The 14,455-nt window shown below is 36.6% G+C and overlaps 1 protein-coding gene across 1 annotated transcript in view; it reads left to right on the top strand.

Annotated features, from left to right (window-relative positions):
• Positions 1–10,676, top strand: part of LOC128696123 (uncharacterized) — a 127,016-nt gene extending 116,340 nt beyond the window's left edge. The window contains exons 10-14 of the mRNA XM_070094790.1: positions 2,758–2,793; positions 6,470–6,502; positions 7,929–7,984; positions 9,230–9,407; positions 10,045–10,676. Coding sequence (XP_069950891.1) covers positions 2,758–2,793; positions 6,470–6,502; positions 7,929–7,984; positions 9,230–9,407; positions 10,045–10,463 — 722 coding nt within the window. The 3' untranslated portion in view covers positions 10,464–10,676. The remainder of the gene's footprint in view (positions 1–2,757; positions 2,794–6,469; positions 6,503–7,928; positions 7,985–9,229; positions 9,408–10,044) is intronic.
• Positions 10,677–14,455: the final 3,779 nt, after the last annotated feature.

The raw sequence follows: 14,455 nt of genomic DNA, 5'->3' as shown, positions 1-14,455 counted from the left end.
AATATAAAGTAAGGGAGAGATGAAAACTAAACCTTGGGCCACATGACCAGGAATCCATATATATGCTGGCCCCAGGATCTTTTTTTTTTTTTAGGGAAAATCAGTTGTAGAGCAGTAGTGGCGGAGAGTTAGTCAGAGCCTAGTGGCGTAGTTTACGTAGGCTCTAGCAGTTCTTGTGTGCTAGCTAATTAGGTAAAACAAAATTTGCTGAAACTCTCAGGTGAGCGGCACTTCACAGTCTAGAATTAAACAAAACAAATTTCTGCTAGGCATGTTGTGCATTATGGCTCAGGAGTCCGCACCATTACACTGCTGAAATATTACGTCAATATTAATGGATTATATTTTCTGTATCCTTATCACTGTAATATGTCACTGAGGTTCATGTTGTATAACTGTTCACTGCCACGGTATGAGTCACGTGGGGTCATATTGTATAATTGTTTACTGCTAGTTTTGTCTCACGATTCCAGATACAAGTTCTCAACAGATAACAAGATCAAACAAGTAAAAAAAAGTGAGCTTGTAGTCTCATTGTCAGGTATTGTCTAGCCTTTCTTTAACATGTAACCGCTAATTATTTTTCTCTGTAAGGATTTTATGCTAAGAAATATTCTAGAGAAAGTTAATTATTAGTAGTTAAGTGGGTACAAGACCTTGAATGCTATAACATCACAAGGTATTTGGGAGAATATTTCATGCTGGGGAAGGTGATTTAGCGAGCCACCGAGATGGTTTTATAAGTATTACAGGTATTTTATACTGCTGATAAACAATGCCTGTTTGTAATGTTGTGTTGCCAAGGTTTTTGTTGTAGTTGTTCAGACCCAGTTTCTGAAATGTGGGTATTCTTTTGTTTTCGACAGCTGAATTTGCAAGCTGGGAGCTCTTGTTCTACCTCTACGCCTTTCAACGTTCAGCCCTAAGATACATTACCACCCTCCTGAGATGCAATCCAGTCGGCTAACACTTGGGTATCTATTTCCTGTTAGGTTAACACGGGTAAGAAGGCTCATCCTCTTCACCTGCTCTAGGCTCGAATCCCGGAGCTTCGATAATGAGCCACGAAGCGGCACCTTTGTCAGCATGCAAAGAAATTATCATGAAAGGTCTCACTGGCTCACAACATTTTACCCAGTCAGGCAGAGACTATGACAGCCTGACTCATCAGATACCGAACCACGATTAGTGGACGTAACCTCGGTCTCCATTACCGAGTTCACCACCGGCAAACGGTGGTCGCTGCTGCTGCCACAACCCCACCACAAAGCCAGCATCAATGAACGACGATTCATCTTATGACAAAGACCCGCACCAGGGGCTTTTTTTCCTGACGAATAAACTAACAACTAATATCAATCCTAGGAATTCTTTGTGAAGTTAATTAATGTAGCCTTTTGTTGCAGCAGTGGAAAAATAACAATACGAACTGTTCGGTTAAATGACATTCGAGGTTTTTGTACATCGGAGAACTCGTTATTTCAATATATTGAGGGAGAAGTAATTCTGTTAAACAAAACACATAAATTTGATATACATTACACGTAAATTAAAATTCGGGGTTATAAAAATTGAAGGGAATAAAGTATCACTTACCAGAAAAACTAATCAATTTAGGGAATTCGATAAGCTGATTCCAAAAGGTGAGACCAGAAACGTCCGAACACTGTATCACGTCACTGCCTATCTTGGTGTTCGAACACAGACCAAAATGTGTCTCGTGACCCAGTTACCAGAGGAACATGGGTATTTACTGAGATGATGGGAGTGATAGAGGTGGTAATGATGATGATGATAGTGAAGGTGACAGTAGTGCTGATGATAGTGGAGACAGTGGTGGTGGTGGTAATGATGATAATGATGAGAGTGATGAAGGTGATAGTGGTGTTGATGGTAGCGACAGTATTGTTAATGGTGATTAGAGTGATGACGTTAACAGTGGAGTTGATAACTGTGGTAATGATAGTGGTGATGGTGATAGTGGTAATGATAATGGTGATGGTGATGATGGTAGTGTTAATGACATGAGAGTAATGATAATGGTAATGATAATAATATGAGAGTGAGGACAAGTAATGACTGGTGATACACTTAATCCATCATTTAAAGCCTGACACTACAGGTTTCAACTTCTATTTTTCTGGATAACGACACGTAAGCAAATACTTCGTACATTTTATTATAAAAATATCGTCCTGGAACCTTGGTCAACCATAACTGAAAACTGATAATTCTTATTTCCCTACAACAAGAATACAAATGACACAGAATTAGTTAACATAATTAGCAAACTTTATAAAAAGCTTTAGTTTATTCAGTGCATTTCGGCCAGTCTTAGAATTATAGTTACTAAACATTTGTTAATTAGGTTAATTTGCTAGAAAGTTGCAATTTTCAACCCATGACATATCCAAAGCACTTATGAAGGTCACATAAGGAGAACTGTGAGTCATTTTGAACGTGGGCTTAAATTTTTGTTGTGCATTAGGGGCAGTGATCAAGTCGAGAGAGATCTCAGAACATCTGTCAGAAGCAAGACTGAAGAACCCGGAGTTGGAAAGTACAATGAGACGTCTCCTAGCGAGAGTTTCAGTGCTCATCAGAGTACTTCCTAAGGCAGGAGTAAACAGAAGGAAACAAGGTGAACCTTGAACCAGTTTGATGTTGGGAAAGAAAGTATTCGAATGAGTTTTAAGATAATTATTATGTTTAATTTTTATGTGACAAAATGTTAATATCCATTGCTTTTCTCCACAGCAGCTCGCACTGACACAAACAGACGGTCATTCAACAGTAAGCAAATGTATAGCTATCATACCCCGCACGACCAGCGATGCTCAGTACCATCATATCATTGTACCTCTGTTGTGTCCCCTGCTATTTGTCTGTCGTCTTCCCTGTTTATAAAATCTATAATGAATGTTGACTAATAAAGATGATTTTATATATACGTATATGCAAAATAACCACTGTGAGAAAAAATAGTTTATTTCCAAGCGCTTTCGTGATTTCTCACATTGTCCAGGAACTTGATAATGTGAGAAATCACGAAAGCATTTGAAAAAATCGCTATTTTTCGCAGTGGTTATTTTGCATATTGTGATATCACCTGTCTACTGTGATATCTTACTGCATATATATATATATATATATATATATATATATATATATATATATATATATATATATATATATATATATATATATGCAGTATGATCACAATAAACAGGTATTAAAACAGTTTTAAGGAGTACGTGGGATTCGATCTTTTGACAGCGGATTCACACGACCGTGTCATTAATTTTTATAAATGAATTCTCGTGGTTTTTGTGTTTGATCTCGAAATGGTTTCTCTCCGGTTACTGTGATTTTTTTTTTTAAATTCTTACGTTGTTCCATAATGAGTATATGCCAATTGCATGTTGCAGTGAGTTGCTGAAGCCTTTAGAAAATATATTCATCATTGTTGTACTCTATGGAATAACTTCACATTCAAACCATATACTAATATATATATATATATATATATATATATATATATATATATATATATATATATATATATATATATATATATATATATATGTCGTGCCGAATAGTTAAAACTTGCGACTTTGGCTTAAAAAACAACCCCGAATAAGGCAAGTGAAAATTTGTGTATGCCATAATTTCACAAAAATCATTCTGAACCTAACGAAAAAATATATTTCATTTTGTTTATTAGTAAATTATTGTAAACTTATCTAAAATATATTTAGTTGGATTGGGCTAAATTGAATTGCGCTTGTTATAATAACGTCAGGTAAGTTATCTAAGGTTCTTTTATTACAAAATTACTAATTTTCACATTAACATAAATGAAAAAATATAATTTTAAACGTAAAAGAGAAATTTTTAGAAAGGACTTAATTTTAAATGAGTTTTTGCTAACTGACCAGTTTTACTTATTCGGCACGACATATATATATTTATATATATATATATATATATATATATATATATATATATATATATATATATATATATATATATATATATATATATATATATATTTGTTTATATTTTGTTTCGTTTGTTAAATATATTTTAGTTAAGGTCCATATCACATTATGTACATTTCGTTAATGTGCTTTAGAGAGGAAGGTTATACGTACTGTAAGGAACTGCATGCTGTGTAAACTTTATATATATATATATATATATATATATATATATATATATATATATATATATATATGATAGTGTTCGGAATAAAATAAAATCCCCAACAAATAATATTTGTAGATTGCTATATTATTTACGTGAAAGCATCTGTTTTATGTACTGTAATTTTCACTGCCCACATTGGTAATGTTTCATGTAATACGATTCTACTAGTGTTTCATCTAATACTTTTTATCTATAATTTTTATTGTGTCTGATACAGTTATGTAGACGGAATAATTTTTGTGATATCGTATAATTACTGTATGTATACAGACTATAATTTTTTTAGCCTACAATTTAGCTTTGTGATTGCTTAATAAATTAAAATTATGCAAATATCACCTATAGTAATTGCTATCTTATCGTATAACTTCAGTGTGTAGCGTTAAACAACGTGGTAATCGGGTAGAAATATAATCCGCATTTGGAATTCCTTTTTCATTTACGGGTTTATATGGAATTAGTCATATCATTTTTGGTTCGTCAGTTGTGATTATATATATATATATATATATATATATATATATATATATATATATATATATATATATATATATATATATAATACATATATATATATGTATATCATTAATATACAAAATATGTAAGTTACTTTTTCAGTTATTTATAAATTAGCATGTTGAGTATTTACGATTATGATATATACATTTATTCACTGTAAATATGAAAGCATTTGCATGTAGCATTTTTTATTATTAATATTAAAGATATATTTTGGTAGTGAATAAATATATAAAGATATATTATGCATAGTCTTCATTCTGTTGGGTAAAAGATTGCCGGGTTATTTTATTTTTTTTAGTACATCGAGATTCATCTTTGCTCTAAAAAATATAAAAATCCTCATTTTTTTATAATTTACATAACAAATATCATGAGAGATTACGCGATAAAATTCTCATCTTAGCTGTCAGTGGATTTTATTAATTTGTTGTTAGTGTTGCTGTTACTTCTACTGCTGCTGTTACTTTTCTTGTTGGTGTCGCTGGTGCTCCTGCAATCTGTAGTACAGTTTTACCACGACCTCAAAAACTAAAATCTTGAACAGTATACCTTCTGCTGTTATTCCTGCTCCTCACACTATAACTAGTACTCTGCTAGTTGCAGTTCTGCAGCAGCTGATCTATATTTGCACAGCTACTTCTCTGCTAGTTGCTAGTTCTGTTGCTACTGCTATTATAATATTTCAACTTCTACTAATAGGGCTCCTTATTTATTACCTCTACTATCGCATGCTATGCCTCTTATTATGCTGTTATTACTACTGCCGTTCCTACTACTACAAATAATTCACTTACACAAATTTCAATTTAAAATCAAATGTATTTGCTACGTAATTTTCAATTCTGAATACTGCATATAGCAAATTTTTCGTGAGCATTTTTTCCTCTGTAAATAAATGTGTGGGATCATTCACCGTCACTTTCACCATGAAGCAAAAGTGAATGTTCATGATGTTCACGTTCACTTCACTGACTTAAATATTACTGAGAATCACAACAGTAAGCCCGTGCAGTCATTTGTATTCTCACTTGCCAGAGGCTTTAGAAAGTGGCAGGAAGCCACGTACGCTTAGTTTATCACGCCTGCATTTTTCAAAAACGTAATAACAGAAATTAATATCTTGTCGACTGTTTCAAAATATAAATATATTTTTTAAATGGCCGTTTTAAATATAGCAAAAATGGAAAAGTTGTAAACACAGAATGCGATTTTAGATGTAACCCAGAGAGACTCGTTTTCGACGAAACAAACTCTGGAAGCCAACTAGCGAACCTTTATTGATGAATAATGTATACATTGAGATCTTGACGTCTGTGTTATACCTTTGAGAGTCACCGTCGTTCATCTTCCTTAGAAGGAAGAGACGATAGGTGTGCTGATTAGCATAGATTTGTACCACGCGGCTCTACGCTCATCAGTTGTCGTTTTACCTCTGTCACATTTCATCACTTTTTCTTCTTCTAATTTTATGACGTGTATTGCTATATTGGGAACTACGTAGTGTCATGCCGTTTTCTAAAAGCTTTATCATTACATAATTTTTGTTAAAATTTCATGTTAACTTTTTTCTCGTTTTTCACCTTTGTTCTCAGTAAGGGATAAAAAGGTACAATATTTACATGAATCTCATAATTTCAAATTATTATCTTTGTTTTGTATGAAAATTTAGTACATTCATACCAATAAAAACTAAGGTTCTATATGGGAAATACTAACAGGTATGACCTCTTACTTTCAGCACGTGCTGCTGCCAACAGACAGTCATACATTAGTAAGAAAACTTAATTACTTATGGTTGTTGTTGCAGAACATTACCTGTGTTGTTATGTGTTTGTTCACCCCTATGGTAGATAGACATGTTAAATTATTTTTTTTTTTCGATATTACTAATCGCATTTTCGTGATGATTTCCTGTAAAATATTGTTTTATGTATTTTTCCAGATGTAAATGAATCCTGTATTGACGTGTTTGTGTGTGTGTGAATGAGTATGTATTTGTCTGTAATAAAAAAAAATTTGTAATTTTGTCTTCTAGTTGTAAGTCCAATACAGGTCGTTGTACTCTTCCATAACTTTCAGAAAGATCCCTAAGTGAGGTTTGCAGAATACTGTATTTCAGTGTTTTCAAAATTAGTTGAATAATTCCTTAGATTTATAGCTTTTATTCATATCAATGCGAAAACATCAGTTTTTTTTTATTTTACTTTAAAGTAGCATTTCTATTGCTGAGAGACCTGGAGTCAAAATATTGTGTCTGGAACAGGTCACAAATAAGCCTCACTTTCGTAAAGAAACTCTAGACAACATTTCAATCCATCGTGGACTACTGTCGGTCGCAACTTCATACTGGTCAAGGACGGACCGAAACGACATTTAAAGTTGCCTTCTACTTGTGTTAAATCATGAGAATTCTCCCTTAATATGTCTATTTCTACCTTCCTTGTTTGGATAATATTTCTTTTAGAAATTAATAAGTAGCTTGTTTTATATATTTTCTGCCCTAAACATTTTTTCAATCTTATAATATCTTAGACATTTTTATGACTATGGGTGGAACCTTTTGTTGGAAAAAAAGTCAATGTGGTTTTGTTTAGAATCCTATTGTTTGTGTTTTACATGTACTTGATTTCTTAACTATTTATTTATAAATTTCGGATGTTACTCATTGTCCTACCACTATCTTCTCCATCCTCTTTCTTCACGTCGCCTGCCTCCCGCCACTATGTATGTTTCTTGCGTATTTGGTTCTATATTAGGACTGAAGAAGTTACTCGTGGCGAAATGATTCCTTTATTTAATGCCTTTATTTAATGCCTTTATTTAATGTCTTTATTTAATGCCTTGAACTGTACGTGTCTTTGTCAAAGTTTATAAATCTCACATGTGCATCTATGAATATAAAGTAAAATTTGTTCCTTTATACCTTTATCAAACGAAAAAAAAACATTGTAGCTATCTTTTGTTTTTCTGTACCTTTACTGAGTAAATTTTTGCTTTCATATTACTTTATAAAGCTATCCTGTGTTTATTTTAACCTTTGTAAAATTGACCGGTGTTTCTATATACCTTTTATACCTTCATGAAGCTAACCTCTGATTTCACGCACGATACCTTTAATAAGCTGTGTTGCCGTATACCGCTATGGCCGGTGTTTCTACATATCTTGAAATAACTAACTTGTATTTCCGTTATTTCAGAGGGTGTTCAACAAACGCCAGAGGTTCCACTTAGCACACCAGCAGAAACTCAGGAGGTACTGTGAGTGTTCTCCCTCCTTGCACACCTCCACACCTCTGTATTATATAAACTGCACACCTCCACAACCTGAGTGCACTATATATCCCTCAATCCACACCAACGTTTCTTTTTTTCCATTAATTTTGCTCAATCACTCTCCTTCATTCCACACTATCATGTAATTATAAACTCCCTTTCTCATTCTACACTCACAGTGTTCACGCCATCTCTCTCATTCCATATTAACACGTTATTCCACAGAAGCTGTACTTATTTCTTCTTTCTTTAATTTTCACCATAATTTCCTTTCCCCGTCAAATGTTCACCCCAACTCAACATCAGTACCTTTCTCATGCACGAAATCTCCACACCTCAGGACCTTTCGCATCTCCCGATACATGCTTCACCACATTCACACCGTCCTCGTCAACACACATTTCTTCTCCCCAGAAATGCTGTCAGATTAGCATCCAACCCACAAATTAAAGATAAATGTCTAGACGACATTTCAGGGTGTCCTGAATCATTATCAAGCCACTAACGAGGGAGAAAAGAGAGATCAGATGAAGTAAGGAGACATCTGAGTTGCGGTGCGGTGAAAGCCAGGGTCAGGAAAGGCAAGCATCAACAGAGACAAAACCAGGATTAAGACTCATGTTAGGAATGTGTATAAAGGAGTATTCTACAAGACGGCATCGGTGAAGGCAAGGAGAGGGATACATAGCTTCGGAGGAGGACCAACTTATGTGATGGCTATGGTCTCCAACATGAAAGAGAAGACCATAGTTAAACAAACAAAAAAAAATAAATTTAATATCCAGTGGACTAAAGATATTATTTTTCTTTTGTAAATTTTTACCAGGGAAGGCAAATTACAGAAGTCTGGCCTACTCTCTTTTTCATAATAATGATCCAGGACGACTGAAAGATTGTCTAATGATTTACCTCCAATTTGTGGGTATATTGTTAACAGTTCCAGCTGTGGTATTATGATTTTTAGCCTACTAGCTCAACATAATCAACATCAGGAGTTTTAGTCACTAGCTAAAGAAGAGCACACAGACGTGTTGGTGTCTCGTTGATAATCCAAAGATCAACGAGAAGACGAAATGTTCACAGTTTCGTAAAACACAAGGAATATAAATACAAGGGATAAGGGGCTGGACTCGGTGTATATAATCGATTTTTTGTCCTGTGAATATTCGTGTCTTAATGCTTCTTAAAAAGCATTCAGTAATGGACGTGTGTGTGTCTGTGACAGGGAGGCGGGCTAGTGTGGGCACCGAAGTGGGTAGTGAGACTATCGGCTAGCCTGGCTATCCTGGGTGGCGCCTTCCTCTTCTCCAGCATCAGCGTCCTCACCAACAGCTTCGGCCAGTCCAACCGCACCTCAGAAGGCCCCAACAAGGCCACTGGAACTATTTTTATGGCATTTGGATGTGAGTATCGTTTTCCTTCTTATTCTCCTGTTATCTTTTTTTTCTTTTGTCCACTTTTAAATTCAACTACGTTACTTTCTATAATGTTGCACTTACAGACATATGCTCAACATTTGCATGCCATCTTTTCCGATTTGTAGTTGTATAATTTTTTTAATAAAAATGTAGCCCGAGCACACGCAGGCTTCACCTTCTTGGCCAGTGATTGATGTTGACGCCTTCATGGATATCAAGTCAGCATATGTATGGCTTCTAAACCTCGCCTATCTGACTTCTGTCTTACTTCTGTCTTCCATCTTCTATGTTACTTGTCTTACTTCTGTGGGGATATATCTATCCTCCCCATTTCTCACTTTTTTGTCTCGTAATACAAAATGACGTGTCGATAAAAATCAGTAAAGCCTAATAAAATAACGGAATTGCAAAATATTGATGTAAAGTGAAGAGAATATTTCATATTTGATTTCGGATTTTATTTTTTTTTCGAAATGTAAGCATCTCTAACTTTTAGTTCCTAAATTACATTGTTATAATAATAAAACATTTGCATTCTTATTCTAAAATAAAGATGTCTCCTGCTTTCTATATGACAGGATGATCTATGGTACTTGATATTAACGTTATGGTGTTGGTGCAGGTATTTCCATTATGGTCTCTCTGGGTTTGGCATACTATGGCTGCCGGAAGCGCAAGAAGAAGGATGAAGATGAAGTAAGTGACAGCGGCCGGATAGTCAGCTTCGCACCGGCCATCTCCACCACCGCCGACATGTTCCCGTGGCCTTCTACTCCCTCCCATCACAATTCTTCTGGCTCTCCCTATAGCACTCCCGCTGCGGGACAGCCACCGTCCTTCACGGGTCCTCTTGCCGGGGAAGCTTCCATATACGCCAAGCACACAGGAGGACCTCACTCAAGTAGGGATATCAGGGAACAACGCACTCCTAGAGCGTCTCCTGGGCCAAGCGGAACCCAGAAGAAAGTGGAAAAGGTGGAGTTACCCGTGGTGTCTCTGCCCCCTGCCTCCCCTAGTCCGGGACCCTCACACGCGTCCTAGAGTTTCAGGGCGGGGAAGAAGGTGCTATTCACGAGCGTCCATACCAGCCTTCTGAACGGCTCTCATCTGGGAATTTTCTTACACACGAATTTTGTATTGCATGAAATATTTCTATTCTTCTATGTCTTTCGCATATTTGTTGATTTTGTTGAAGCCGATGATATTCCCTCAAACCCTCTACAGTTTATATATATATATATATATATATATATATATATATATATATATATATATATATATATATATATATATATATATATATATATAGTGCCTAATAAGCCGAACTGGTCAATTAGACCGAACTACCCTAAAAACAGAACTTTTCCAAGCAATTTCTTTATGGATTAATATATATTTCACTGAATATGGTGCAAAAAATTTTTTTTGTTACTAAACCAAACTCAGAAACCTAATCTATTTTTTTTTTAAATATAACTCATAAATATATTGTAGGCTAGTTTAAATTTATTTAATTTTACTTAAAATTATCAATATATCAATCTGTGAAAATCAATCTGAACCTGACATATATATATATATATATATATATATATATATATATATATATATATATATATATTATATATATATATATATATATATATATATATATATATATACATATATATATTAATTTCAATTACTATTAATAATCATACAATAATTTTTAAAGGGGGGTGGAAAAAGAAGCCAGAGAAAGGCCTCGGTCAAATAACCTAAAGCTTCAGCTGTGGGTCATCATTATGCACCGCCCCAGGAAACACTCGTTCGTTTCCTGACAGATCTAATATGTACCAATTAGTATTAAATAAATTTCAACCGATCCTTGACGTGTTAAGCAGAATTAAGATAAAGCAACTTACGTTCATTAAAACAAGGTTATTTGAGCTATCTTAAGTTAGGTTTGGCGCAAAACTAAAAAGTTTTACTCCCTCTCAACTCTTAATGAAAACTTTTATTTATTAACCAATCTAAGTTTTTTTTTTTTAAGAAAATTTTAACTTTTAGGACAGATCGGCCTAACTGATAACTTGGACTTATTAGGCAATATATATATATATATATATATATATATATATATATATATATATATATATATATATATATATATATATATATATATATATATATATATATATACACATATATATATATATATATATATATATATATATATATATATATATATATATATATATATATATATATATATATATATATATATATATATAAAACCTTACTACAACAATTATGCAAATTTAGACTTACGTAGAAATTTGCTCCTTCTGTTAAATATTAAATAGAAGAGTAGGCAAGCATAGTAGATACAGAAACATACAGATCTTCGTGGCCTAGTACTGGAGATCTCCGTATCCTAGTGAGATCTCCGGTGACAAGTCCTGAAGACCTCCGTGTCCTAGTGACGGAGATATCCATGGCCTGGCGCTGGAGACCTCCATGGAATACTACTGAAGATTTCCGAAGCCTAGTGAGATCTTCTTGACTTAGTACTGGAGATCTCTATGACCTAGTACTGGAGATCTCCGTGACACAGTACTGGAGATCTCGCTGGCCTAGTATTGGAGATCTCCGTAACCTAGTGCTGGAGATATCCGTATTCTAGTATTGGAGATCTCCTTGGCCTAGTAATGGAGATCTCCGTGTCCTAGTAGTGAAGATCTCCGTGACCTAGTACTAGAGTTCTCTGTAGTCTAGTACTGGAGATCTCCGTACCCTAGTACTGGAGATCTCTGTACTCTATTGCTGGAGATCTCCATGGTCAAGTACTGGGGATCTCCGTGACCTAGTACTGGAGATCTCTGTGGCCAAGTACTCGAGATCTCCGTAACCTAGTACTGGATATGTTCTTTCCCTAGTACTGGAGATCTCCGTGATCTAATACTGGAGATCTCCGTAACCTAGTACTGGAGATGTTCTTTGCCTAGTACTGGAGATCTCCCTGGCCTAGTACTGGAGATCTCCGTGATCTAGTACTGGAGATCTCTGTGACAGTACTGGAGATCTCCGTGACTTAGTACTGGAGATCTATATTGCCTAGTGCTGGAGTTCTACATGGCCTAGTGCTGGAGATCTTCATGGCCTAGTGCTGGAGAGCTTCATGGCCTAGTGCTGGAGATTTTCATGGCCTAGTGCTAGGAATCTTTATGGCCTAGTGCTGGGAATCTTTATGGCCTAGTGCTAGGAATCTTTATGGCCTAGTGCTGGAGATCTACATGGCCTCGCGCTGGAGATCTTCATGGCCTAGTGCTGGAGATTTTCATGGCCTAGTGCTGGAGAGCTTCATGGCCTAGTGCTGGAGATCTACATGGCCTCGTGCTGGAGATCTTCATGGCCTAGTGCTGGAGAGCTTCATTCATATCCTAGTGCTGGAGATCTTCATGGCCTAGTGCTGGAGATCTTCATGGCCTAGTGGTGGAGATCCTCTTGGCCTAGTGCTGGAGATCTTCATGACCTAGTGGTGGAGAGCTTCATGGCCTACTGCTGGAGATCTTCATGGCCTAGTGCTGGAGATCCTCTTGGCCTAGTGCTGGAGATCTTCATGGCCTAGTGCTGGAGAGCTTCATTCATATCCTAGTGCTGGAGATCTTCATGGCCTAGTGCTGGAGATCTTCATGGCCTAGTGGTGGAGATCCTCTTGGCCTAGTGCTGGAGATCTTCATGACCTAGTGGTGGAGAGCTTCATGGCCTACTGCTGGAGATCTTCATGGCCTAGTGCTGGAGATCCTCTTGGCCTAGTGCTGGAGATCTTCATGGCCTAGTGCTGGAGAGCTTCATGGCCTAGTGCTGGAGATCTTCATGGCCAAGTGCTGGAGATCTTCATGACCTAGTGCTGGAGATCTTCATGACCAAGTGCTGGAGATCTTCACGACCTGGTGCTGGAGATCTTCATGACCTAGTGCTGGAGATCTTCATGGCCTAGTGCTGGAGACCTTCATGACCTAGTGGTGGAGATCTTCATGACCAAGTGGTGGAGATCTTCATGACCAAGTGCTGGAGATCTTCATGACCTAGTGCTGGAGATCTTCATGACCTAGTGCTGGAGATCTTCATGACCAAGTGCTGGAGATCTTCATGACCTAGTGGTGGAGATCTTTATAACCAAGTGCTGGAGATCTTCATGACCTAGTGGTGGAGATCTTCATGACCTAGTGGTGGAGATCTTCATGACCTAGTGCTGGAGATCTTCATGACCTACTGCTGGAGATCTTCATGACCTAGTGCTGGAGATCTTCATGACTAGTGGTGGAGATCTTCATGACCTAGTGGTGGAGATCTTCATGACCTAGTGCTGGAGATCTTCATGACCTAGTGCTGGAGATCTTCATGACCTAGTGGTGGATATCTTCATGAAAAAGTGCTGGAGATCTTCATGACCTAGTGGTGGAGATCTTCATGACCTAGTGCTAGAGATCTTCATGACCTAGTGCTGGAGATCTTCATGAAAAAGTGCTGGAGATCTTCATGACTTAGTGCTGGAGATCTTCATGAAAAAGTGCTGGAGATCTTCATGACATAGTGCTGGAGATCTTCATGACCTAGTGCTGGAGATCTTCATGACCTAGTGCTGGAGATCTTCATGACCTAGTGCTGGAGATCTTCATGACCTAGCGCTGGAGATCTTCATGACCTAGCGCTGGAGATCTTCATGACCTAGTGCTGGAGATCTTCATGACCTAGTGCTGGAGATCTTCATGACCTAGTGCTGGAGATCTTCATGACCAAGTGCTGGAGATCTTCATGACTTAGTGCTGGAGATCTTCATGACCAAGTGCTGGAGATCTTCATGACCAAGTGCTGGAGATCTTCATGACCTAGTGCTGGAGATCTTCATGACCTAGTGCTGGAGATCTTCATGACCTAGTGCTGGAGATCTTCATGACCTAGTGCTTGAGATCTTCATAACCTAGTGCTGGAGATCTTCATGACCTAGTGCTGGAGATCTTCATGACCAAGTGCTGGAGATCTTCATG

Source organism: Cherax quadricarinatus, chromosome 48 (genome assembly GCF_038502225.1).
Source record: "Cherax quadricarinatus isolate ZL_2023a chromosome 48, ASM3850222v1, whole genome shotgun sequence".
NCBI classification, from domain to species: Eukaryota; Metazoa; Arthropoda; class Malacostraca; order Decapoda; family Parastacidae; genus Cherax; species Cherax quadricarinatus.
Note: the sequence above shows the minus strand (reverse complement) of the source record. Positions and strands in the feature narration are given on the sequence as shown.